At 32.8% G+C, this 27,902-nt stretch overlaps 1 protein-coding gene across 1 annotated transcript in view; it reads left to right on the forward strand.

Moving 5' to 3' along the window:
* The window catches only part of LOC149807090 (lipoxygenase homology domain-containing protein 1-like), a 276,859-nt gene that overhangs the window by 30,210 nt on the left and 218,747 nt on the right, over nt 1-27,902 (forward strand). Inside the window, exons 5-14 of the mRNA XM_089961784.1 lie at nt 850-936; nt 4,728-4,860; nt 7,345-7,496; nt 11,907-11,985; nt 12,775-12,856; nt 13,996-14,086; nt 16,892-17,021; nt 18,644-18,747; nt 22,974-23,150; nt 24,060-24,284. Of these exons, the coding sequence (XP_089817910.1) occupies nt 850-936; nt 4,728-4,860; nt 7,345-7,496; nt 11,907-11,985; nt 12,775-12,856; nt 13,996-14,086; nt 16,892-17,021; nt 18,644-18,747; nt 22,974-23,150; nt 24,060-24,284 (1,260 nt within the window). The remainder of the gene's footprint in view (nt 1-849; nt 937-4,727; nt 4,861-7,344; nt 7,497-11,906; nt 11,986-12,774; nt 12,857-13,995; nt 14,087-16,891; nt 17,022-18,643; nt 18,748-22,973; nt 23,151-24,059; nt 24,285-27,902) is intronic.

Here is a 27,902-nt window from a genome sequence, read left to right on the forward strand (position 1 = left end):
AAATATATTGAATATTATAAATATGTGTGCAGTTTTTCAGTAGAATTACATGCATTATAGATGAACTGAATGCCACGATGGCAAGATAGTAAACGGTGTTGATACCCTATTCATCATATACTGTAGACATGAATACATGTATATGTGCCAATGAGTTGTTTTCTCAAAAAAGTAAAATACTGCAAAATCCTGCATTAATGCGACCCAGATATTAACACGATCCAATTTTGTTGACCTCAATTATCGCGTTATAGCGGGGTTCCACTGTACATACATGATGTATTTTCATTTTTATTGAGAATAATATGTAATATATAAATTGTATGTTATTCCTATGCAAAAACCTTGAATTCATATGCTGCTGAATTTGCTATTTATGGGAGCTAAAACGGGAATGGCAAGTATACACCACCTGTCCAAATTTTCCTTCCTTATATCATTTAATGTTAATTATTGATCACCTCCCTACTTTCACGAATTGGCCACCTCACTACATTCCCTTCATAGACCATCAATAACAAGCCCACCCCAAAAAAACACAATTCCTGTGAGTCCCCATTTAATCCTTGGATAGGCAGTTCTGAGGACGGATCACTGTCATCAGCTATAATGAAAGAAGTAAAAAGGGATCACAGTCATCAGCTATAATGAAAGTATTAAAAAGGGATCACTGTCATCAGCTGTAATGAAAGAAGTAAAAATTTATTTCACTCTAAATTTTTTACTAATTATGATTGTTGACTGATTTAAATGTTCCCCCAAAAAGCATAACATGACTGAGATTTTGAGCAAATTGGAAAAGATATCTTTCTCTTATGTTTTAACATGAGAACTGATAATTTCTTTCAGGTATCAGTAGGAAATGTAGGTGAGGTATACAAGATCCGGATTGCCCATGACAATTCTGGGGATTTTCCCGGCTGGCTTTGTGATGAGGTATGTTCTGAAATTCTTTGATTATCTTTACACCCAATAGGTCAGATATTGTTGGCTTTATATGAATGGGGAATGTGATTCTGTTATTACTGTGAATTTTTTATTATTAAAGGGACACCGATTTTATGTGGCTTTTGTGGGTAAGCTAGACCACAGATTTAAAGTCACAAGGAATTATGAATTAAGCTGGTAATCAACAAACCCACCACCCCACCCCACCCCACTAATGTGCAGTTGTAATATATCATCACTCACTTGTTTCTTATAATACTGAGAAATGTATATGATGATATGTTTATGAAGGGTAAGGTACAATGAAATCTCATTGATTACAATTTAATTTGCATGCAAGTTTCCTTGTACTGATTGAAAGGTCTGTGCTAATAAAAAGATTACTGTTTAAGTAATAAATGCATCACAGAAATGTGACATTAGTATAATTCAAGAAAATGACGGTAAGTGTCATACACAGTGTGTGTCTATTTGAAGTACATGTACCCTTGACTAATTCTAGTCTCTGTTCATTGTGAAATTATCCAACATAGTGTATCGACCATTACTCTTTCTTGTGTACATCAATGATTTATATCAATGATTTACTACATCACATTGAGCTATCTACCACCATGTTTGCAGATAGTACATTATATAACACTGGATCAACAGGCTATGAGATTAGCACTAAATTAAATAAAGATTTGGTAAGAATAAATAACTGGTGTGGACACAATGGTATGAAGATAAATGTGGCCAAATCAAAAGCCGTGATCATAGGTACTCAAGCAAGAGTAAAAGCTGAGAAAATGACTACAAAGTAATGGTAAAAGGAATGGACATACAACAGTCAGAAAATGAAAAACTACATGGCATCATGATAGACAATATCTTGTGCTGGAAAGTACAAGTTGATAAGGTCATTAAAAAAGTGAACTCACTGTTTTATCTCTTGAACAGAATAAAATCTTATCTCCCTCAAGAACAGAGAAAGATATTCTACAATGCATGTATCATGCCACACGTTGAATATTGTTGTTCTGTCTTGGGTAATGGTAGTGCAGAAATTCAGGAAAGATTACTCAAATTTCAAACAAGTGCAGCTAGAGTTATTCTTGATGCTGATTGAGATATACCATCAACAGACCTTTCTAAAATCCCTAAATGGCTTTCATTTCAGCAGAGAACTCTATTTCAAAAAAGTGTACTAATGGTAGTCTATAAATCCTTTTATGGTTTAGCTCCTGATTATCTTAAATGTAATTTTAAATTTGGTGAATGTATGTATGAACTAAGATCCATCTCAAACAACAAGTTATATTTACCTAAACGAAATTTAGAGTTTTATGAGAAGAGTTTTGCTTTTTCCAGAGTCAAACTATGGAATTACATACCACCTTATATAAAGTCAGCTGACTCATGCCAAGTTTTCAAAAAAAGCTTCTTAGTCAACATCTACCGAAACAACCATTTTTATGATTTTGTTAATTCAATAATACTACTTTTTACAACATTGTTTTCATGTGCTCACCTATAATGTTTTACACATGTTTGCTGCTGCTCTTTGTATGAATCCTAAATGCACTCATCCTTGAAGTCTTGTGCATATTTGATTGCAGCAGTAGATCAATTGTCGTTTTTAATAGCATTTGTTGTATAAAGACACCTCATCTTGTAAAAATTGTGCATAATATATGTATACATGTACATTTATACAAATACCATTGTAGAAGGCCTTGTGTAAGATTGGTCTGTTGACCAAATGAGCTTTTTCTTTAAATAAAGTCATTATTATTATTAATTTTATATAACCAATTGCTGTAAAAATATTTAACAGGTATGTCCTACTTTCTCAAAGCTCATTTTATTTATATTTAGCCCAAGTGACACTTTGTCGTGTGTAGAGATAATCTTTTTGCATGAATTGTCCTAAGGGTAGATGCTTTCAGCCTTTCCGGTCAGATGAAACCTTATCAGAGAGTACATCTCTAGTATCCCCTTATTCCTTTAATGGAATCACCTGGTCCATGACAGCAATGAATAATCAAACAAATTAACCTAATTACTGCAATAGGGATTTTGCAAGTCTGTTAAAAAATGCAAATAAGTGAATGTCTGTAAAATCTTTGATAGCGGTATGTATGCGGAAAATGCATCAACACACAGAGATCAGTAGAACACTGTTTCGTATATGTTTAATAATATTTTCAATGAAAGTCAGGTTGCTTCATATAGATATTAAGCCCAGAACCCAACAGATTGGAGAAAAAAAATATTTCATGTATGAAAATATTTTAGAAAGAAAGCATGTTTGGACATGTGTGATTCCCCATTTATTATTTTTATTTTTATTTTATCAGCATGGTACAGGTGAAACTAATGATAGGATGTCAAACAGTGACAATATCAAATGGATAAATGGATTTGATTGGTTGGATTGGACTGAGGGTTTTTAAAGAAAATACATTTTATTAGCCTTGTGTAATATTTCTTTGGTTTTAGATATATGTGTGGGTTATTGAAATAGTACTGAAAAATATATTTGTGTAGAAAATTAATTTGGCTGTGGCCATTGAGCTTATGAGTCAGACCACTGAAACAATTCAGCCTGCACAAACATTCTTAAGTACAAACTTGCTAACTTATTTATTACATATTTTAAATGAAAAATGTACATAAACATTATATTATACACCAGCATTGTAACAGAAAATGACACATAATGTTATAACTTTAAAGCAACCGCACCGGTGGCCTAGTGGTTAGAGTGTCTGCCTCAGAAGCGGGAGGTTATGGGTTAGAACTCTGACTGAGTCATACCAAAGACTTACAAAAATGGTACTAACAGCTGCCTCGCTAGGCACTCAGCATTAAGAGGTTAGTGTTAGGACTGTTTGGCCTGGTGTCAGGATATTGTGACTGGGCGGGACATCGTGCTTCATGTCTGTGACATGATGCCCCAGTGCTAGACATCACTATAAACTGCCACACTGCAGACATTGTAGCGATATGACGAGAAAATTGTTAAAGCTATGTTAAAAATCCTAACGACACACACATAACTTTAAAGCTAACATTTTAGTCTTTACATGAATGAACACCTCATCATTGTATTTTTGTAATTAACAGATCCACTACTCCATCAGCCTAAGTGGTTAGAAACTGTATACTGCACAGACTGAGATCTGCTGTCACATAATGCAGTGGCAGATCTGGGTCTGTGCAGTTTGTTAGGAGTAGTCAGTAGAACAAACAACATAGACCCTGATCTGCAGGCACATTCGGTTATGGCTGATTAGGATCTTTGTTATTTGTGGTATGACTCGACTTATAAGCGAGTGTATACTTTAGATGGTAATGCAAAATGATTTGGATTTTGTTTAAAGTATATAACAAGTTGAACTGTATCTTACTTGAATGTACTTTGTAATAAAAGCTTATTAATTTCTAAACAAATACTGACAACAGTAAGGTACACTATATGGACATTTAATTACACTAATGATTTTCCTTTTATACTGAAGCAGTATTTCCCAATATATATTGAACCATGGTTCCTTTTGACTTACAGGTTAATGAATAGAAGTCCTAGTCACAATATCAAAGGGTTACAATCAAAGCTAATATTTTTAAAATGTTTGAAAAGTTGCATTTTGTAGCTTATTATGAGGGTTTTTGTTGTATTAATGAAGCAACACAAGATAATCACTTCAGGAATGTAAGTTGTTCCTAAAAAAAAGTTTCTGTGCAAGAATACATTATCCAAATTTTATCTTAATAATAGCAGTATATTTCAGGTGCGAATGAGGGACCTAGACACCGATGAGGAGTTAGTGTTCCCATGTAAGAGATGGCTGGCTAGGGATGAAGATGATCAAGAGATCTGCAGGGAACTTCCTGCTGTACGCAGGGGAGAGGCTGTACTGCCTAGTAAGTTGTGAATTATACCTTGGACAGAGTTGTAAAATATGTTAACCTTTATTGAAATACAGCTTCTTTCTTTGAGCCATCAATAGATTTATAACCTTACATCATATTGCATCACCATCTGTTTGTTATTTTGGAATGAACTCCCTGTGAATATTGAGAATAATATACATTGTGACCCTGCCATAATGCACCCCATGAGAAAAGCCAAATTAATGTACAGGATATCCCATAATAGTGCTCCTGAATATTTACAATTACTATTCCAGTATAGGCTACCTGGTAATACTCCCCACCTGTGATCCATGTCTACCAAACAGTATAAAATTCCCAAACCAAATAAGGAGTTATTTAAAAAAAAGTTTCCAATACTCTGGAACTCTGCTCTGGAATAGTATTCCAGTAGAAATGCCCACTCTGTTTCCTTCTTCCAAACCCAGTATATCCAGTGGTTTCAGACATGCAGCTAAAATAAATAAATTCCTTTTATGAGGGCCTCAAGGTAGATTAGTTCTTAGCTAATTGTGTTACTCTCTTTAAATAAGGTCATTATTAACTAATCTACCCTGAGGCCTTCTATATGTTATGTACAGTATATACAGTATATACAACATGATGTGAAAAATCTGGCTTGACACTAAATAATTAAGTAATTTTAAAATTCAAATTATCAAGCCTGGAACACATGCACAGGCATCTGTAAAAACATAAACATATATAAAATATAAAATATCATCCTGCATTGAAAAATTCAGCTATGAAAATGATGCAAAATTACAGAAAAGCAGGCAGTCTTTTTTGTACTAGAACTGTTCAATTTTCTAAAGATTTCGTCCATTTAAGACATTGATTATGAAAAGATGAAATGCTAGGAGCCTGCCTTATGTCACTGGGAATGTTGTTCCTTACCAGTGGACCAGTATATTGAAAACTTTTTATAAACAATTCCTTCTTTGGCCTTGGTATAATGTAATTTTTACTTCTTACGGACCTTAAATTTGGAGTGCCATCAGCATCTCTTTGGTGAAAGATATTGCTTAGATAGGTAGGAATGGCTTTTCTGGATACTTTTTACATCAATTTGGCCTTTCTAAGAAATATTCTTTCATGTATTGTTAAAACCTTTATATTATTCATTGCATCCTGAAAATTGTCTATACATTGATCTAGAATTAAATGGCAAACCCTCTTTTGGAGTCTTAAAAGTGTTGTTATGTTTGAATTAGAGGTATTGCATTACAATAGTCCAGATGTGGCTGAATATAACTTTTATAAAAGATGACCCTATAGTGAAGAGGAATATATGTTTTTATTTTCCTCAGTAGCTGAAGATACAAAATAACCTTTTTTGAAACATATTTAATGTGAATGGACCAAGTAAGGTTGTTATCAGTGAAGACATCAAGAATTCTATCTTGTGAGGTCATATTAAGGCTCACGTTGTCAAATAGAATCTGGAGTTTGTCACTATCTAGTCTTGCTCATTTTTGTTGTGTTGTAAATTTCAAGAATTTCAAGCTTTATATTGTTTGGTAGTTTTTTTAGCACAAAAATGTTTGAGTTCCAGATAATCAGATGAAGTTCTGGGTTTTATAGGTTTTTCAGCAATTTGAACAAAAAAGTTGTTAAAAATATTTGAGATGTCAGTTGGATTATCAGTATAAATGCCTTCATGATTGAGGGATAAAATTTCAGTTTTACTCTTACATTTGCCTGCAACAAACCCTGTAAACACTTTCCAGATAGCTTTCAGGTTATTTTGGTTTTCACCCAGCACTTTTTGGCAGTGCGCTTATTTGGCTTGATGTATCATTTTATTAACTTTATTCCTCCAAACTCTATATTCAGTTTGATTTCCTACTGATTTTAGTTGGTTTCTTTGCTTTATTGTTTCTAAAATTTCTGGGGTGATCCAGCCTGGCTGGTGGTCTTTCTTTATCCTGTGCGTTTTTAAAGGGGCATGTTTGTCATCTTTTGTTCCTGCTTTATGCAATGTTATGACCTTGTTATTTACTTGGTAATGCTGTACATGTCAGTGAATCAATTACGTATAATCTCTCAGTGGCATCACAAGTTATTTACTTGGTAATGCTGTACATGTAAATTAAATCAATTACGTATAATCTCTCAATGGCATCTCTAGTTATTTACTTGGTAATGCTGTACATGTCAATGAAATCAATTACGTATAATCTCTTAATGGCATCACAAGTTATTTACTTGGTAATGCTGTACATGGCAATGAAATAATTATGTATAATCTCTCTGCGGCATCACAATTTATTTACTTGCTAATCCTGTACATGTCAGTGAAATCGATTATGTATAATCTCTATGGCATCACAAGTTATTTACTTGGTAATGCTGTACATGTCACTGAAATCAGTTACTTATAATCTCTCTATGGCATCACAAGTTATTTACTTGCATTTTACCATTACAGTTGTTGATCATCATGTAAAGTGATGCATTTTTTTTCTTTTCCAGTCATGAAATATGAGATTGAAGTGCACACAGGGGATATATGGGGAGGTGGTACAGATGCCAATGTTTACATCACAATTTATGGAGATCGTGGAGATTCTGGAGTGCGACAACTGTATGCTGAAAACAAAGGCATTTATTTCAGAAAGGGTCAGGTGAGTGACTCGATACAATTATTAAGTTTTATAGTCTTTGTTTGAGCTTCTGCTCATCTACTCAGCTTTTTAATATTAAACTATTCCTCAAGGATTTATATGTTACTGCATTTGTATGGGAAAATATGAACGAGTTTTTCGGATGGAATACTGCATGACCTTGGGAGTGCAGTATATCCATCCAACAAAACAAGTTCATATTTTTCCATACAAATGCAGTAACCTTTTTATTATATGCTCATTTTTCTTATTCTACCTAAGGCTTAATTATATGAATAAAATACACTACAAGAAACAAAGTAACTGAATGTATGCTGTATTCCAAACTAAATATACAAGTACAGAGTCATCATTACTCATCAACAACATTATTAATGCACACATAACTCTGCCCAGATAAATTTGAACTTAATCATGCACAAGACATAACTTTTGAATTGCATTGCAATAACTTTCCCATTTGATCTGGAATTAATAGATTTTGGTAGTTTTGTCGATTCCTTCGAAATTTCGTGATTATGGATTGGATTCATCTGTGCAAATTCCACATGAAATACATCGGATTGAAGCAGGGAGGGAGACGTGTGTTGACATCTGCAAGTGTGTTTTTGTTCTGTCATTGAAGATTTGAAATCATAATGTGGGAAAAATATGAAGTCTTTCAATTGTGATTATCAAAACAACGCTATGGATTTTAATGATTATTTCATTTTGAGTGCAGTAAGAAGGATGTAATTTCACTTGGAATATAGTCAAAATTACAGTACAGTTTCTAAATGTGTAATCAAGCTTGAGAGCCGATGACATGACTCATGTAATTTGGATTTGCAGAACTAAGAAAGTACATTTTAAAGAAATCATATTCAGGATGTAAAACTATAAGTATATTTTGTGCCATTTGTATTACCAGCTAAAGGAGACAGTTTATACCTTGTCACTTGCATGTTATTTGTAGGTACCCAGCAATTTTATGAAATCAGGCATCTATTGCCCAACTAAATCCAAAACATTGCATCAAAAAAGTTAACATGGAATGTAGCAAAGCAGCTGGTATGTGGCAGTCCACAAAACATCTGCTTTTGTTCATTCAGAAACAAATTTAATCAACAAAACGTAAAGGGCCTACTGCATGAGTCTACATGATTTGTTTACAAATCAAAAGTGCTGGCATCTGCATACATTGTTTGTTTACAATAGAAAGTAGTTCCTTTATGAGTGCAATATGAATTGTGCACACGAGTTCAATATCGTAAAATACTGCACAATTCTTGCAATGCAAAGTTAACCAAGAAAAAAAATGAGCATATAATTACACTTTATTTGTATATTAATGTATGAAAACCATTATAACTTGCCCAGTTTTGTCCAGTTTATTTCAATAACAAGAAAATCCTAGCATATTGAGAAACACAACTTCACATATGAAGCAATGGCATTTGCTGTGTTTTGATATATTACCATAACCTATCACCCTTGAAATCTGCATAAATATAACTTAGATAGGTCATTTAATAAATACAAGATAAAAATAGGATAAGATGAAACTTGAGTGTAATTTTACAGAAAGTTCAGCAGTAGTATAATTTTCTGCTTGGTGGGAGAACAGATAGTCAGTCCTAAATGCTGCAAACAGAACCAATCATAGTCTTTGTTTTCTGTACCAAAACTTGGTATGGGGTGTTTAGTAATCAAAATCTTGCAATCATGAACACAGCTAGTCTGCCAGTTTCTGATGGCTTGCCATGAAGCTTGATAAACAGTATATATGTGCATGTTGACAAGTTATTTTGCTTGTGGAATTTTTGCGAGAGTTAATGCCCTTTTTGTCTTGTAGCAGTGTTTGACACAAACTATTTAACGCAATTAGTGCTACAGTTTTTGATCAATAGACATTAGACTTCACCTAAAGATATAAATATCAAAAAATCACTTGGCTCCTGCAATTTTTGTCATTGACCCTATTGTCTTCCAGTTATGATACAATCTCCTTATTGCAGCTAGTTCTGCAGATTTTGCCATGAAACAAAGTAAATATTATATTGACCACATTAGAATATACATGTACACTAATCACTTGGCTCAGCAATTTTTGTTAGAGTATTTTGGTCTTGTAGCCTAATGCAGTTGATGATACAGTCTCACTAGCACAACTAGCCATGCATATTTTGATGGATTTCCAGGAAACTTGGTACATATTATGATCAGCTAAAGATGTGCATACAAACCAATCACTTTTACTCCTGTGATTTGTGTAAGAGTTAATGCCCTTTTTGTCTTGTAGCCTAATACAATAAATGACACAATCTCAATACTGCAACTAGTCTTACAGTTTTTCATGAATCACATGTTTGCTTCTATCCCAAAACTTTGTAGTGTGTTTAATAAAATGACATAATCTTAAAGAACAAAATGAAATTAGTTATAATATGTTATTTACTAAATGACCCTTAACATTCTATAATTATGAAAATTACCACACATAATATTGATATTGATATAATATCAGTGACAGTGCTGTGATAAATATCAGTAACAAGTGATACTATCATGTCAGTTAGAGCTACACAGTAAGCATTTAGTTTACAAAAGTGGCACCCTTAATAGAAACAGTAATATATTTTTAGGTTACCAAGTCTCATGTTGCTTAGCAAAGGTCAGATGGTAAGTGTGTGGAATAGCATGTCATTGTCACAAGTGAAGATTACATACATTGAAGTCTTGACCTGTTTCTTGTTGAAGAAAAATATGATGAGTCACCTATCATTTATTGATAAAGTTTGGCTGTATTGAAACAATCCTGACTACCTGTCAACTTATATTCTTATAAAGTGCATTTGCACATATCATTAATGTTTGGGATAATTTATAATCTCCCTTTATTGTTTACATTCCCTTCATGTTGGAATGTTGTACCTATGTTTCCAATGCAAATAATAGTAACTGTAGTATCAGTTTTTGATGTATGACCCTTGTACAAAAGAAAAGTAATTTGATACAATATGTAAATCATATAAAAATGATTTGTTTAAATATTCATCATCTGGGGAAAGATTTTTGAAGTGCAGTGTGTACATGATAGGATTGTAAACTGTTTTCACTTTCCTTCTGAGAGAGAAATAGGCAATTGTATCCATTTTTCTCGAGGATTTAGATAATACTCATATAAGTTCATAATGAAACTGTTCATCATTAGTGTTTAATGTTTTTATAATTTATTGTGAAATAATTGCTATTTTTGTAGTTTAAAATTGGGCACCATTTTTATTACTGTGTGTATTGGGTGCTCAGCTTTCCACTAGGAGATGCTCAGGTTAATCTTTCTGAATTCTTCCATATTTAGTCATATTTGTGAAAACTTTGTCATGAATTTCCCAAGGGTGGGATCTGCCGTTTTGGCAGTTGTGGTTCTACTTGACTCCAGTAAAGTCTCAAGACCAAGCAAACAGAACAAAATTCTCTTGTCATCTCAAATGATAATTTCAAGCATCAATACAATAGCAAGGTAGACTAGTCACAACCGATACATTAAATTTAGTACTCATAATGACTATAATGTTTCTCTGAAGTTGTTTCAACATTTATTTCCTAGTTATATCAGATAAAAGTTCCCATAGAAGGATTTAGCCAATGATACTATCACTGTGTCATCATCAACACTGCCATCTGCTATCCATTGGAAATTCAGTATTCTGATTGGCATTATCGAATTTCCTACTCAGTTACATGTATCATTTTGAAATCACAAATTTTCATCCATTTTGTAGTGGTTGCATCATTTAGATGTCGAAATAATATACCTGACACAATGACACACTTTATTGCTACAAAATGACACACATTGTTGCATTCAGGACACATGATACTAATTATATGGAAAAATGGGAATCAGCCTGGAAATGGGTGAACATAAGGTAGAGTATATATGGGTTCGGCTGGCCAGGATTGGTTAATAATGTTAAGTTACGTTATAGGAAAAATAATCTTTTGAGAGCTTATCCTAGTTGTAAGTGAAAATAGAGACATTGTTTGATTGATGGAATTTCAGTCCTTTAACAGTCTTGAGATCGGAACACTCATTACTGAAATTAGCACCTGACTCTTTGGTGCGGAATTGTGTGTTTTTATCATCTGAATAAGAACTTTTGTGGTGAACATGCCATTTCTTGACACTGCAATACACTGGAGAGATCTAGAAACTGAAAAACGCATGAGCTGTCCATCTATTCCATTTTATTTGACCTTGACCCTTGACACATTATAGTATTTTATTAGTTTCAGCCAAAAGTAGTACTGCAAACTTCAGTGAGTCATATAATCTGCATAAATGAATTTTAATGTGTTATTTTGCTAAAGTACTGTATTATTATTGACTGCAACAAGTGTATTCAATAATTTAATTTTTTTATCTAGGTGGACCATTTTACTTTGGAAGCAGTGACTCTTGGACATCTGAGGAGGATAATCATTGGTCATGATGGCACTGGCCCTGGTTAGTGTTATTAGAGTTACCCAGTTAAAATACCCCACCCCATCGCCCTCTTTGGTCTTCTCTGTCACATGCTGATGAACTTGGATGGAAATCATATTTATTGTGAACTGCTTTTGTCCGATAATTGTGATAATGTCATGACAACATTGCATAACCAATACTTCATAACATGTAATCTCATTACAATGCGAAGTGACATATAGTTGCCCAAATTTATTCATGTTTTAATTTTAAGTAAGATTTTGTTCGTGATTCTTATGTTTTGTCATCTTTCACTGACAAATCTTTGAATGGGATATTTTTATATGCCCACCATAAGGCAGAGTAAATTATTTTGTCAGTCTGTCTGTTGTCCATCTGTCTGTTAACAATTTTGTTTTACACAACAAAATAAGTTGTCCACCATTTAGAGTTACCAAACTTTGTGGATTGCTTTCATTTGGGGAAAGGAGAATGCTGTTGATCATGGGGTCAAAAGCATGCAGGTTAAGGTCACTGAGTGAAAGAAGAAATATGACTTCTGTGCAGTTACCTCAGGCTTTCCACCATCTGAAGTTACCAAACTGTTTGGATAGCTTTCATTTGAGGTAATGAAGAACCCTACTAATTCTGTTTGAAACATTCAATGTCAGTGTCACTGATTGAAAGAAGAAAAATGGTTTCTGCACTTGTTTTCTTTGAGGACATGATTTTAATAAAACTTTACTATCTGACAAGGCTAGAAATGCCTGTTTGGCAATCTATGATTCTTTTACTCTAGTTTCTTAATATGTATTTTTTACTTTATAGGTGAAGGCTGGTTCCTAGAAAAGGTCATAGTTCGAGAACCCCGTGCAAAACCACATGAAGAGTATGTCTTCTACTGTGGAAAGTAGGTCGACAGCAAATAAAAGAAATTCTTTTTGTCAAAAATTTTTTGCCTGTTTGTTCAAAATTTTGGCCATTGTATCTTTCTTACCCATACAGATGTACTGAGAGCTGGATGAAATTGTGCAGCAATTTGCAGCTGGAAGCTTATATGAGAAAATTTAGAATTAATTTGTATCTCATCTAAGATGAATATTACAAAGAATCAGACACATTGTTCACAGTTTTGCCCATTTTAAAAGTGTCTAATATATGTCCTGTCCAAACACTGCAGTTGTGCAGTGGAAGTAATAGAAGAACTCAATTTCTTAAAATTCTTAAGCAAAAGCTAGAAAATTTAAGTATACTTGGCACATCATTCTTACAAATTTTTCTGTTGAATGATTTTGAGTTTAGACAAAGAGTTGATAGCATGATTAATTTTGATGTAGTCATACTGACTGTATGGTACATAGTAGTTAAATTTTATTGAATTCTACATGTTGTCACACTCCTTTATAGATGTTTGCCAACATTACTGTAAATTAACTTGTACTTTAATTTGAAATGTTGCTCTTTCTGTTTGCATTTTTGAATTGACATCAACCAGTGCATTTACATCAGGTGAAATGTAAAGTTGCATATGGCACTTTGGTCCCATAATTTAAAACTTCAGGGGGAGAGGTGGTGAATTATGTGAACCATAGTCATTAATTCATAACAGTATAAATCATAGATTTAATTTTTGCCTCAAAATTTTCTTTTTGTGACATTATTTAATCCCATCTTGTGTCTGGAATTTTGTGAACATAAAAATCTCTGATTTATTTGAGAATTTTCGGTTTTGGTGTTATATAATATATCTGGTAAATGCATTAAAATATTCAGAAGGATTCAGATTTACACGAGTACTTTTGTAATATCCCTGGCATCGGGATTATCATCACATATTAAAGTTTGTGTATATGTTTGGCTTCACTGCATCTCAAACATTCTTTCTTCTTAGGTTTTTTGCCAAAGTTTGAAGTGGTGAGTACCTATGTCACAAAAGCAGATTCTTGTGATCCATATTTCATACTTCACTAATAAGTTAAACAAGAAAATGTTTCACTGAAATTATAAATCTATGACTCGTAAATTTTTAATGCATTCTGTTTACTGTAGGTGGCTAGACGAAGGAGAAGACGATGGAAAGATTGTACGAGAACTGAAAGTTCAAGATGAGTACATGGATGATGTTCTGGAAAAGAGAAATGTAAGTAAATTGCAGCCTTTATCTCATTTTGTCTTTCACTTGGGAAGTATATTGTTCAAGCATCTCTCTGTGAGGAGAAATGTTTACTTACTATTCCCATTTCATTTTGTTTAGGCCTAAATTAAAAAATGTTTGGTTTGCCCTTTATTAACCCACCATATTAGGACTAGGTAGGCTGGTATCTCAATTTTGTTTCAGAATTTTGTTTAAATGTGTCATCACACATGCCAACCATTATGCTTTTGGTGTAATTGTTATGCATTTTTTTCTCCCCAAATTACATTTTACACTTGCATGTATATGGATTATGCTTTTATGGTTCATTATAAAAATAGAAAAAATAAAGTAATAAAAGGTTGTTTCTCATCATTTCTATTATTATCTCTTTAATTCCACTCACATAAATTTTGAGAATATTCCTAAAAAGATGACTGCTGTGTAAGAATAGCATAAGAATACTTTCCTTATTTGCTAGTTATAGCAACTGTATATGACACCATTCCAAGAAAACAGACATATGCACTTTGCCTCACAGATTCGTAATATTGATAAACTAGTTAGTTAACAGACCTGTCTTTACTTTTAAATTAAAATGGCACCAGATGTGAAGCGAAATGCTTTACGGCATGAGTTATGCATGTTATATGATGGAAAATGTTAAAACCAACCTTTTTAAACTTCAGATCATGTCAGGTCAGAAAATAGGACAAATAGACACAAACTTTAATGAAGAACATGAGAGTAAAGTAATACAGCACTCTGAGAACATGATCATTCTCATTCCATTTCAGGATCATTCATTGTAAGTTTTACTTAAAAAGTGTGTGCTGAATATAAATAATTTTTTTATTATATTTTGTGTTTGTATTCTGGTTTTAATCTATATGGAATTTCCACTTTGTGACAAGAATTTGATTAGCAGCAGAACCAGGTTAGTGTGTTCTGTAATTCTGGGATTAAACTATAGATTTCACTTTTTACACACAAGTTACACTTTTGTACCACTTATAGTGGCAATAATTACACCTATACCTCATGGGGTTGGCATGTATGTACTATAACTGATATTTTTTTAATGTCTTAATTCATGCTATGTACTTGGATCCTCTCTGATTTTCAGTTATGCTATGCAGAATGTCATAGTGCATGCCAGGAACATAGGTACTCTCTGATTCTCAATTACCATATGTCGCATGCTAGTTAGCTTTTGAGATTGCAACAAAGCTACAGGGTGATCTGTGTTTTGTATGTCCACATGGGTCTCCAGCCAGTCTCTTCATATACTTTAAAAATTGAAGTGTTGGCTTAATGCAAGAAAAACTATGCTTCGGTCAAACAAACATAAAGTACAAAATAAAAATTGTCATGAGCTCAGCATGTTTAGATACAGTATCAGTTATAACTTGTAAAATATTCTGGGTGAAGCCAGAAAATTAAAATATAGGGAAAAAATGTATCTTTAATAAATAATTAGGTCATTTTAATGATATAGGTTGATATTTTTTTGCTCCTTCAAATAGGCTTCGCGATCACATTAACATTACAAATATAACTCTTGAATGCAACCTTACAAAAATATGTCTTTCCTCTCCGTCATATATAGACAAAAGGCAATAAATCTTGCACATTACCTCCCCATTCCACCACAAAGTGTCACTAGTTTTTAAGCTCCACTTCTGCATTGTCCGCTTAGTACATGATATCTCCCAAAAATCCACTCCCACATCAGGAATTCTGACTTATTGTGTGTAATAATAATTCCTCTGCAGGTTGTGTAAATTAGTTTTACATTTTTCTAATTTTGGCATGAATTTGTCATATTCTTTGATATCTTTGGATGCATGTTGTCGTTCTCTTTTTAGCACATCACTACTTATGTTTTGCTTACTCTCTTATTAACAGTTGTTGTATTAGTGTTAAAAGAACTTAAAATTGGAAAACATGAATGTTCTGTGCAAAGATAAATTGATTTGTCATAATCAAAACACTTAATGAAAGTTAAAAAACATTAATGTGCTGTATTTTATTTTAATCCACTAACTGATTCCTCTGAATTAAATAACTATACATACCAGTTCTTATTATTATATTACAGTATATATTTTTGTAGTTTTTGTGATTGAATCATGATAGTGAAATACTTAGTTATTTTACCATAAAAGCTAAGTTTCAACTAGACAGCTCAAAATCTTAGATTTTCTTCCTAAAATTAAATTTTTTTAATATTTTTATTTAGCATTCAGCAGTTATTGTGATTTCAGTAATAATAACATGGTGTTAGTTTAAAATTGTATTATTCAGGTCTGAGTAAAATTCTAGGAATTGCTAAATTTTTCTTGAAATTCAAGATTTAAAATATTCCATATGTACAAAGTTGAAACAAAGAGTTATTATTTCAATCCTTGTCCATTCTTTTATTTCACTGAAATCAGTATTAATGGGATCATTAGAAGTGGGATGATATATAATCTCATTCTGGGACAAATTTTAGAAATAGTAAGAAACAGATCCTGCTTCATCATTCAGCTTGCCTGATTTGCAGCCACTGACATGTGATTAAGACTCTATATGTGATTCAGGATTTTGTGCCTTACTTTCAATGAATTATGACCCTAACTGTCAGTTACGGTTTATATTTAGCTGGTGGCCAGTAGTAATATAGATTGTGGTAACAATACAATTCTAATATGCTTAAAATATATTAATTCTTAGACTTTGATATTGTAATTCATGGACTGATTTTACATGTCACATTGTTCTTTCCTCTAGCATTAATGTATCATAATAAATCTATCTTTTTAACAGTGGGAGTATGAGAAATGGAAGTTTGAGAAGGGCAATCGATTGAAGTTTTACTCTATAGTGACAGGGAAGTGTTTGCGGCTTCAGGCAGATGGGTCTGTAGATGGTCTGGGCAAAGAAAAAGACAATCAGAGTAAGCTGTAAACATCAACAACTGTATGCACACAGCTACATAGTTTTTCATTACATGTATAAGCCTTTCTAATCTACTTCTACTCCTTTAAACAGGGTTTAATATATGCACTCTTGTACATGTGCCTTTAAAAGAATATATGAACAGTAATGTGTGTATATATATATATATATATATATATATATATATATATATATATATATATATATATATATATATATATATATATATATATATATTTGAAGTTGGTCAGGAAACATTGTCTATGTGAAAGGTAAAGAATAAAAACAGTGCAAAACTGGTGTGAAACCAGTCCAACCACTCTAAGAATCTTCCAGTTACTTTCTCAAGGGCACAAAGCTACAAAAGGTGATTATGTAAATAAGTTAAGAACAGAGGCCCCCAAAAAGCAATTCTGTAAAGTACTTCAAGTAATTATGTTTTCCATTCATATATAGGTATATATTTTTATGTATATTTGATTTAATTTATATTTGAATTAGTTTAATTGTTTGTTTGTTATTTTAATTTTTTTTAGATTCCATTACATGCTATTGTAATATAACTTTATATACTGGATTTAACATTTTCCAGTTATTAGTTTGACCTGACTGTTTTTTATTAAAAACTAATAATAGAAACTTTGTATCTAATGTGTACCTAATTCCTGACCATGATTAAAAAATCAGTGAGTTGAAGTTAACAACTTTTCTTTATTTCTTTTTATTTTTTCCAAGAGTACAGGTCATTGATTTTAGTCGAGACCATACTGGGAGGATGTCATGTTAGGCATGTAAAAGCTTCTGTGTGGTTCTTGAAACATGGTCATGTGACCCTCTGATGGGAATCTGTTTTGCGTCTTAAATTAGTGTCTAACCTTTTTCTATAGAGAGTTTAATTATTTGGGCTTTAAACCATTGACACTTAAAGGTGTTTTATTGTTGTAACCAGTTTGAGTTGAATTTTTAACTTTTCTTCAAACTATTTGGATTCTAAGAGATTATTTTTCCCTGGAAATACTTGTGCTCTAAATTAATTCTTGGACAAAGACAGTTACTGAAATTTACAATGAATTCAAACACTGGAATATCATTTTCTGTGATTCAATAAAGAACTGTTGACACATCAGTATGACCCTGATCCCAGCATATGTCATCACCTTCCATTTTGGATTTCATCAGGATTCGAACATGGTTTCATTAGGACTTTTTATTACTAGGACTTATAATTTTTAATTATTACTAGGACTTCTCTTTTTTTAATTCTTGGATTATTTTGGGATTTTACCACAGAAACCGTTAGTTCATTTTTCATTTTTACCTTGTTTTTCAAGGGAAATGAATTATTTGTTAAATTTTACAAAGTTTGTTGTCTTCACTCTTTTCTTGTTGCTGTTTTAAAGAGCCTAAAATGTAACAATGTATATATATATATATATATATATATATATATATATATATATATATATATATATATATATATATATATATGATAACAATTTTTAACCTTTTTCCTATTCTACAAAACACATAAAAGCTACGAATCATTATTTATTTCATCATAAAAAATCTTTGTTTTATTACTATTTTTTATATAATTAAACATGAATTTGTATTTCTCAGCTGTCTTTGAGGTGGTTCCAAAGAAGCCAACCAGACCCATGTTTTGTAGTGTGGCCTATCCTGACAGTTATCTTGTCATTGACAATGGACACATTTCTGGATTGGTAAGTTTGGTCCTTGCCAGATTTACCATCGGTCCAATCTAGAAAGTTTTAGAATATGTACATCATAGACCCAGTCTGGCTCCATGTCATAGGTCCATGCACAATATATCTTTCATTCTTTTTGGATGACATGTTGGGTCAGTTTGTTGTCAAGGTAAAAAATACATACTAGCTATGGTTGTTGTTGTTGAGGATCTCATATTAATTTGTCTTTATATTCAGCAAACTTTATCCTCAGTCCACTAGCTGTCAGAAAAATGTTCAGCTGATATTTGAAGACACAATATGATCATCAAAGGATGCATAAGCTTTGGAACTATTGCTAATAATTGTATATGGTGTGGAATGGATTACAAGTGTATTTGATGTTTATTTTGCTGGTTGTAAAATACATTGCAGCATGCCTTGACAAATAAGGATGCCATGCACTCACTTTGCATTGATCATGCCATTATGCTGACAAATAGATATGATACGATTTGATTTGACATTGCCTATTAAGAGAACCTCTGACAAATAGATATGATAAGATCTGATTTGACATTGCCTATTAAGAAAACTTCTGACAAATAGATATGATAAGGTTTGATTTGATATTGCCTATTAAGAGAACCTCTGAAAGTAGATATGATAAGGTTTGATTTGACATTGGCTATTAAGAAAACTTCTGACAAATAGATATGATAAGATTTGATATGACATTGCCTATTAAGAAAACTTCTGACAAATAGATATGATAAGATTTGATATGACATTGCCTATTATGAAAACTTCTGACAAATAGATATGATAAGGTTTGATTTGACAGTGGCTATTTTGAAAACTTCTGACAAATAGATATGATAAGGATTGATTTGACAGTGGCTATTTTGAAAACTTCTGACAAATAGATATGATAAGGATTGATTTGACAGTGGCTATTTTGAAAACTTCTGACAAATAGATATGATAAGGTTTGATTTGACATTGGTTATTAAGAAAACTTCTGACAAATAGATATGATAAGGTTTGATTTTACGTTGGCTATTAAGAAAACTTCTGACAAATAGATATGATAAGGTTTGATTTTACATTGGCTATTAAGAAAACTTCTGACATAGATATGATAAGATTTGATTTGACATTGCCTATTAAGAAAACTTCTGACAGATATGATACGGTTTGATACGACATTGCCTGTTAAGAGAACCTCTAACTAATAGATATGATAATATTTGATATGACATTGCCAATTAAGAGAACCTCTAACAAATAGATATGATACAGTTTGATATGACTTTACCTATTAAGAAAACCTATGACAAATAGATATGATAAGGTTTCATATGAAGTTACCTACTAAGAAAACCTCTGATGAATAGATATGATAAGGTTTCATATGAAGTTGCCTATTAAGAAAACCTCTGCATTCTTTTTCTTTGCCACTTAAGGTAACATTCAGCTAGATGAATGCACCAGAATTTACTAATTGCTGGTATGTTTGAGTGTTTTGCAGTCAATATACAATGTTGACACTAACTTTTGAAGACTCCTTTACTCACACAGTTTTATGTATTTAAGTTTTGACCACTTATTTTCCTGCCAGTGATGAAACATACAGTAATTTCTTTTTTATGCAAATCTGTGGTTAATATTTTATGTAGTTACATAAATTTAACTTAAATGTTTTCTTTAATTTTATATATTTCATTTTTCCACATACTCTTGCCTTGAAAGCTTGAAAATTTCAGTAAATAAGATTGAATTTGATTTTTCAAACAGAAATCAGAGAACTTGCACTGCAATATTACAATATGGACAAATATTATGACTATAAATCCCTCAAATTCATAATTTCCCTAATTTGAGTAATAGCCATGTCATATATAACAACAGGACAATAAGCAGTTGTCAGTAAACCTTGTTAAATGATTTCCAGAGATGAAAAATGTCTCCCTATGTCAATTTGATTCTCTTCTTGACAATATTAAACTAATTAAGCAATGAATGAGCAACTAATATTGCTATACAGTTTAAAGTAATGGACTTTTTTTCACACAGTTAACCTTTGACCTGAAGTGTTTCCCCAAATAGACAAGCAAAAGAGTTGCATTTGTCTGTGTCATTAATTTTACCCTATGAGGATTCACTGAAGCATGGATATCACCTTTTATTCACAACTGCCACCAAAGATATATTTCAAGCTCAATGTGAATTAAAACCCTTACTGAGAGTATTTCCTTGGGGTTAACATGAATTAAAACCCTTACTGAGAGCATTTCCTTGGGTTTAATGTGAATTAAAACCCTCACTGAGATTATTTCCTTGGGGTTAATGTGAATTAAAACCCTCAGTGAGAGTATTTCCTTGGGGTTAATGTGAATTAAAACCCTCACTGAGAGTATTTCCTTGGGGTTAACATGAATTAAAACCCTTACTGTGAGTATTTCCTTGGGGTTAACATGAATTAAAACCCTTACTGAGAGCATTTCCTTGGGTTTAATGTGAATTAAAACCCTCTCTGAGAGCATTTCCTTGGGGTTAATGTGAATTAAAACCCTCACTGAGAGTATTTCCTTGTGGTTAATGTGAATTAAAACCCTCACTGAGAGTATTTCCTTGGGGTTAATGTGAATTAAAACCCTCACTGAGAGTATTTCCTTGGGGTTAATGTGAATTAAATCCTTCACTGAGAGTATTTCCTTGGGGTTAATGTGAATTAAAACCCTCACTGAGAGCATTTCCATGGGGTTAATGTGAATTAAAACCCTCACTGAGAGTATTTCCTTGGGGTTAATGTGAACTAAAACCCTCACTGAGAGTATTTCCTTGGGGTTAATGTGAATTAAAACCTTCACTGGGAGCATTTCCTTGGGATTGATGTGAACAAAAACCCTCACTGAGAGTATTTCCTTGGGGTTAATGTGAATTAAAACCTTCACTGGGAGCATTTCCTTGGGATTGATGTGAACAAAAACCCTCACTGAGAGTATTTCCTTGGGGTTAATGTGAATTAAAACCCTAACTGAGAGTATTTCCTTGGGGTTAATGTGAACTAAAACCCTCACTGAGAGTATTTCCTTGGGGTTAATGTGAATTAAAACCCTCACTGAGAGTATTTCCTTGGGGTTAATGTGAATTAAAACCCTCACTGAGAGTATTTCCTTGGGGTAAATGTGAATTAAAACCTTCACTGGGAGTATTTCCTTGGGATTGATGTGAACTAAAACCCTCACTGAGAGTATTTCCTTGGGGTTAATGTGAATTAAAACCCTCACTGAGAGTATTTCCTTGTGGTTAATGTGAATTAAAACCCATACTGAGAGTATTTCCTTGGGGTTAATGTGAATTAAAACCCTCACTGAGAGTATTTCCTTGGGGTTAATGTGAATTAAAACCCTCACTGAGAGTATTTCCTTGGGGTTAATGTGAATTAAAACCCATGCTGAGAGTATTTCCTTGGGGTTAATGTGAATTAAAACCCTCACTGAGAGTATTTCCTTGTGGTTAATGTGAATTAAAACCCATACTGAGAGTATTTCCTTGGGGTTAATGTGAATTAAAACCCTCACTGAGAGTATTTCCTTGGGGTTAATGTGAATTAAAACCCTCACTGAGAGTATTTCCTTGTGGTTAATGTGAATTAAAACCCTCACTGAGAGTATTTCCTTGGGGTTAATGTGAATTAAAACCCTCACTGAGAGTATTTCCTTGGGGTTAATGTGAATTAAAACCCTCACTGAGAGTATTTCCTTGGGGTTAATGTGAATTAAAACCCTCACTGAGAGTATTTCCTTGGGGTTAATGTGAATTAAAACCCTCACTGAGAGTATTTCCTTGGGGTTAATGTGAATTAAAACCTTCACTGAGAGTATTTCCTTGTGGTTAATGTGAATTAAAACCTTCACCGAGAGTATTTCCTTGGGGTTAATGTGAATTAAAACCTTCACCGAGAGTATTTCCTTGGGGTTAATGTGAATAAAAACCTCACTGAGAGCATTTCCTTGGGATTGATGTGAATTAAAACCTTCACTGAGAGTATTTCCTTGGGGTTAATGTGAATAAAAACCTGTTAAACAGCACCTAACAGAACATCTGTTCCTCACATATTGGATGTCAACTGCCATCATATGATATGGTTCAACAGTCTTAGGCTCTAATTCCAAGCCAAAATCTTTTCTGTGTTCTAGTAAACATATGAAATTAACAAATTATATATGATGCTCATAATAAATTGTGAATTCCAGGGTAAAGGAGGGCCCTATGGTGAGTTCCGTGTTCGTGTTCAGCAGGATAGGACTGTCATGCTGGAGTCGGTGAAAAACCCGCTGCAGTTCATCACGATCAACCATGATGGCAGGCCAGGAGAGGTCAGAGGAATCCTTGACAAAGATCCAACACGAAGGTTTTTTGTTTACTGTAAGGTATGACTATCTCATGTAGGTTTTGCTTGGTTTCGCAGATAGGGAGGTTTAGACATCACTTTTCAGTTTTCATTATTATTGTAATGGTGGTCAGTGGTAAGATTTGGTGTTGAAGTGCTGGTATTTACATCATATTTTGGATACTATTTCATGGACAGTCATGAAGTTTCATAGGTATGTTTGTTTTGAAGTTTACCATTTGACTGAGATCCAATTAGATAACTTTAAAATAGTTTCATGCTTCAGCGACTGTTTTTTTAATGTTATATCAGACTCAGGTTAGAGGATCAGACACAAGCATTGCATGAAATTCTTCACCTCATTTGAAACAGAATAGAGAAATAAGACATGATAGTAACAATCAAATAAGAAACTTCTTTTTCTGAATTTTTTTTAATAATGGCATTACTACCTGTTTCCAGTGGATTGCAATCAGAGTTTTAGATTTGGTTCATAAAAGATCATAAATATACCAAGTTCTTTCCTAGCAAAGAGGGTGAAAAGATCAATTTTACTGATGTGAAATTGAAAGTGGGTCAGCATTGATGGGTATATTTTAATCTTTTGTTGTAGGCATAATGATTTTAAAATAATGCATAAAAATCTAGTGATTATATCTTTCATAATTTGTATTTATCAATTCATTTGATTATTTGTTCAAATTTTTTCTCATACCTCAGATATGACCATGACAAAAATATTTGATAGCACAGAGTTAAGAGCTGTACCAGGGTCTTTTATATTGATTTTCTGATGTGTTTTTGGGGTTGGAGGCTAGTAATCAAAAGCATTAAAATAGTATTATCATTATAGTGTTAGGAAAATCCATTTGTTTACTGGTAATCATACATACATGTATCTGACAGTGATATTGCAAACACAATTTCTTTTCTTTTTCCCATTTTATAGGGAGCTTTCCGTCACAGAGGTGTGATCATGCTGTGCACATCTGCCTTCCAGGCTATCAACCTTGAAAGTGAAGGCAGTATATTGTCAGGTCTGGGCAGACGTGCAGGGCCCGCAGCTCAGTTCAGAGTACACAAGGTGGGAGCATCTGGAAGTGTCCGCATGTTTGAAAGCATTGCAAATCCAGGAAACTACATCAGGTTGATGGATGGGAAGATAGACTGTTTGGTGAGTGGTGTTGGGGTTACAATCCATTGCCTCATTTAGAGAATGGTGTCTTTTAGATGACTGATGATACTACTTTTTCATCAATATTTTTATTTTACTTTGTTATTTTTGCAATCGGACAAATTTTCAAATAGGGTTAGCTGCACATGCTAATTAGCAATCATGGTGTTCATCCATCTATCAGTCTGTCAGAATCCATTCAGCTGTACTTCCATCCATCTCTCAACAGTTTGATTCCTGCGAGATAGCTTGACTGGGAATTATTGGACTTTACCCTAATTTGGTATGTAGCCATGTACAAGGTTGTCAGCAGATTTTCAGGATGAGTCCTGGACTCTTTACTCATAGAACTCCAGAATCCTTTATGAGAGTCCCTGCATTAACTTTGGAGTGACTCACTACGAAGAAAGATGAAAAGAAAAATGTGCCTAGGTAAATGTGTGACCATATTGATGACATTATAATTATCTTTTCACGATATACTTATCAATGACATTTCAATGATCTTGTCTTTTCAAGACATTCATGTCATGTCATATTTAACCAAACACTTGCTGTTACACCCTAATCAATCAGGCTTTAGACAGAACCATTCCTATGAGACTGCCTTGATCTCCCTCACTGATAAATGGCTTCAAGCACTTGACCAAGGTAGAATAATAGGAACTGTATTTGTAGATTTCAGGAAAGCTTTTGACATGGTGGGTCATGAAATCTTTTTGAAGAAACTGAAAATCTACCATTGTGATGAAAGAACAATTAGATGGTTTACTTCGTACTTAAATGAGAGAACACAATATGTTTACATAAATAATGTTCTGTCTGAACCTGAAACAGTTAGATATGGAGTACCACAAGGCTCAATTCTAGGTCCATTACTATTCATTTTATTTATTAATGACCTACCACTTTTACTAAGAGACTCAATATCATCTACAGATCTCTATGCAGATGACACAACATTGTCAGACATCCAAAACACAAAGCATGGGCTCGAAATTTCTTTACAGAATGCACTAAACAAACTGGAAAACTAGTGCACATGTAATGGCATGGTGGTAAATACTGGTAAAACTAAAATATTACTTATCTCAACACGGCAAAGAAGGACAAATCTTGATAGTGATGAACTATGTTTGACATGGAAGGATACAAATCTGCAAATGGTCTGTCATGATAGACTACATGGTGTTCTGGTAGATAATAAGCTATCATGGACTGAACATATCAAACATATCAGTAAAAAAGTCAATTCAAGTTTATGGCTTCTCAGTAGGATAAGACATTTTCTCCCTGAAAGGCACAGAAAACTATTTTATAACAGTTACATACAACCCTATTTGGACTACTGTAGTACAGTATGAGGTAATTCAAATGATAAAAACATAGCAAAGCTGGCACATCTTCAAAAAAGAGCATTTGGGCTAATATCAGTCGAGAAAGAAAGCAAGGAAAGTTTAGCTGGTAGGTTAAAAATATTACCTATTAAAGACTGAATCTGTTTGAGAAAAGCCAAATTAATGTACAGGATATCTCATAATAGTGCTCCTGAATATTTACAATCACTATTCCAGTATAGGCTACCTGGCAATACTCCCCACCTGCGATCCATGTCTACCAAACATTATAAAATTCCCAAACCAAATAAGGAGTTATTTAAAAAAAGTTTCCAATACTCTGGAACTCTGCTCTGGAATAGTATTCCAGTTGAGATTAGAAATGCCCACTCTATTTCCTTCTTCCAAACCCAATATATCCAGTGGCTTCAGAGATGCAGCTAAAATAAATAAATTTCTTTGTATGAGGGCCTCAAGGTAGATTAGTGTTTAGCTAATTGTGTTACCATCTTTAAATAAGGTCATTATTATTATTATTATTATTATAGACATACAGTAAGTATTGAGTTTACGTAAGTGGATGACCTAAATGAACCTGAACAAAAGAAAAAATCATATTGAATGTTAAATTTATAATTTTTGGCATACATTGTTTTGTTTTATATTTAACGAAAATGTTACATTGTTTGAACAGAATCCTGGTATATGGTCTTGGAACCTATAATTGGTATACTTGATGGTACTCTACATACAGAACATAACAACAACTTCATGAAACAGATTAAAATTAATCTGTTGTTTTGTTAACGTAACATATAATTCCAAAGTGAAACACAGAAATTGGACTTGAGTAATACTCTGCTGTCTGGTTTTTAGCACACTCTGATAACTTGCAAACCCACTTACAACATAGAGGTAAGTGTTGATGCCAGTCATTGTATGGAAAAGGTTTCTGTTTGTTTAACATTTAAAATTTTGATCAGAATTGGTCATTGAAAGCTTGATATATTATTTTTTTCAGGTGATGCACTTTAATTTGGAATTTACATCATGAAATATGTAAATCCAATATTTATATCACATCATATGTCATCTGTGTGTGTGTGTGTGTGTGTGTATATATATATATATATATATATATATATATATATATATATATATATATATATATATATATATATATATATATATATAGTAAGATTGTCTTAATAAAAAATAGTTTTTCACAATCAGTGACATATTATGATGTCAACATTGATGAGTGAAAATGTTAAGAAATGCCTACAGGGGGAAGTGCTAAGAAATAAATACCAATCTGAGAAGTCCTGTCTAGATAAGATCTTGTTTTAATTTTGGTTTCAATCAAATCATTACAAATATGATGTCATTGGTTAGAGTCTGTCAGGTGTAAAATAGTATTGCCTACTAGTACTTTTGTGAGAACCTGGCTTATGCAACAGTTAATTGTTGAGAATTGAATAGCCCTTTAGTTTGATAATAGAAGATTCTTAACAGATTAATTGTCAGAACCAATTACAATGCATACACAATGTCAATATGAAGCTAACATCCATGTGTTGGGTCAGCTTAATTTCTTGTTAAAATCACACACTCCATCTGCCTGTTTGCATTACCTATCTGACAAACTTAATTCAAGACTATAACAGCATGATAAAATGCCGGTGCTAAAATCAGTAAGTATTTATTTTTAATTAGTATATTGTTAAAAATTTTAATAAATCGACTTTATCTCCACACAGAAAGGTCGGATGAATTACAGTTACACCAACATGATTGCCACACTATGTAAAGTATGAAAATTGATGAAAACTTTATGCATTTGATAGTATTAAGTATAAATAATAAAATAATGTATAAAATAAGAAAACATAGTCAATATTAGAAATCCGAGTGAGCATCTAATCTCCGAGTGACAAATGAGAAGATCTTCAAAAACTGGAGTTGAACCATGAATGAAACTCATTTCATTATCAAAGGAAAAGCGCGGTTTTTAGTATGATTTGATTGGTTGTTTTGGGCCACCATAGTCTCACTGAATTCACATGCTTAAAAAAAAATTATGCCAAGAGTCCCGGATGCACACAAAATGAAAAAATAAATAAAATTAATTTACATTTTTTTAACGAAAAAAATTGTACAAAATAGTTGTATGGTCACACACTGATAAAAAAGGAAAAACCTTACAAATTACGGGTAAACCGTACAAGTTGACACCTATGATGACAGTTCATCAGATAACTTGGGGGGAATGGATTGGTTG

This window comes from Sinohyriopsis cumingii, chromosome 1 (assembly GCF_028554795.1).
Source record: "Sinohyriopsis cumingii isolate HCF-2022 chromosome 1, ASM2855479v2, whole genome shotgun sequence".
NCBI classification, from domain to species: domain Eukaryota; kingdom Metazoa; phylum Mollusca; class Bivalvia; order Unionida; family Unionidae; genus Sinohyriopsis; species Sinohyriopsis cumingii.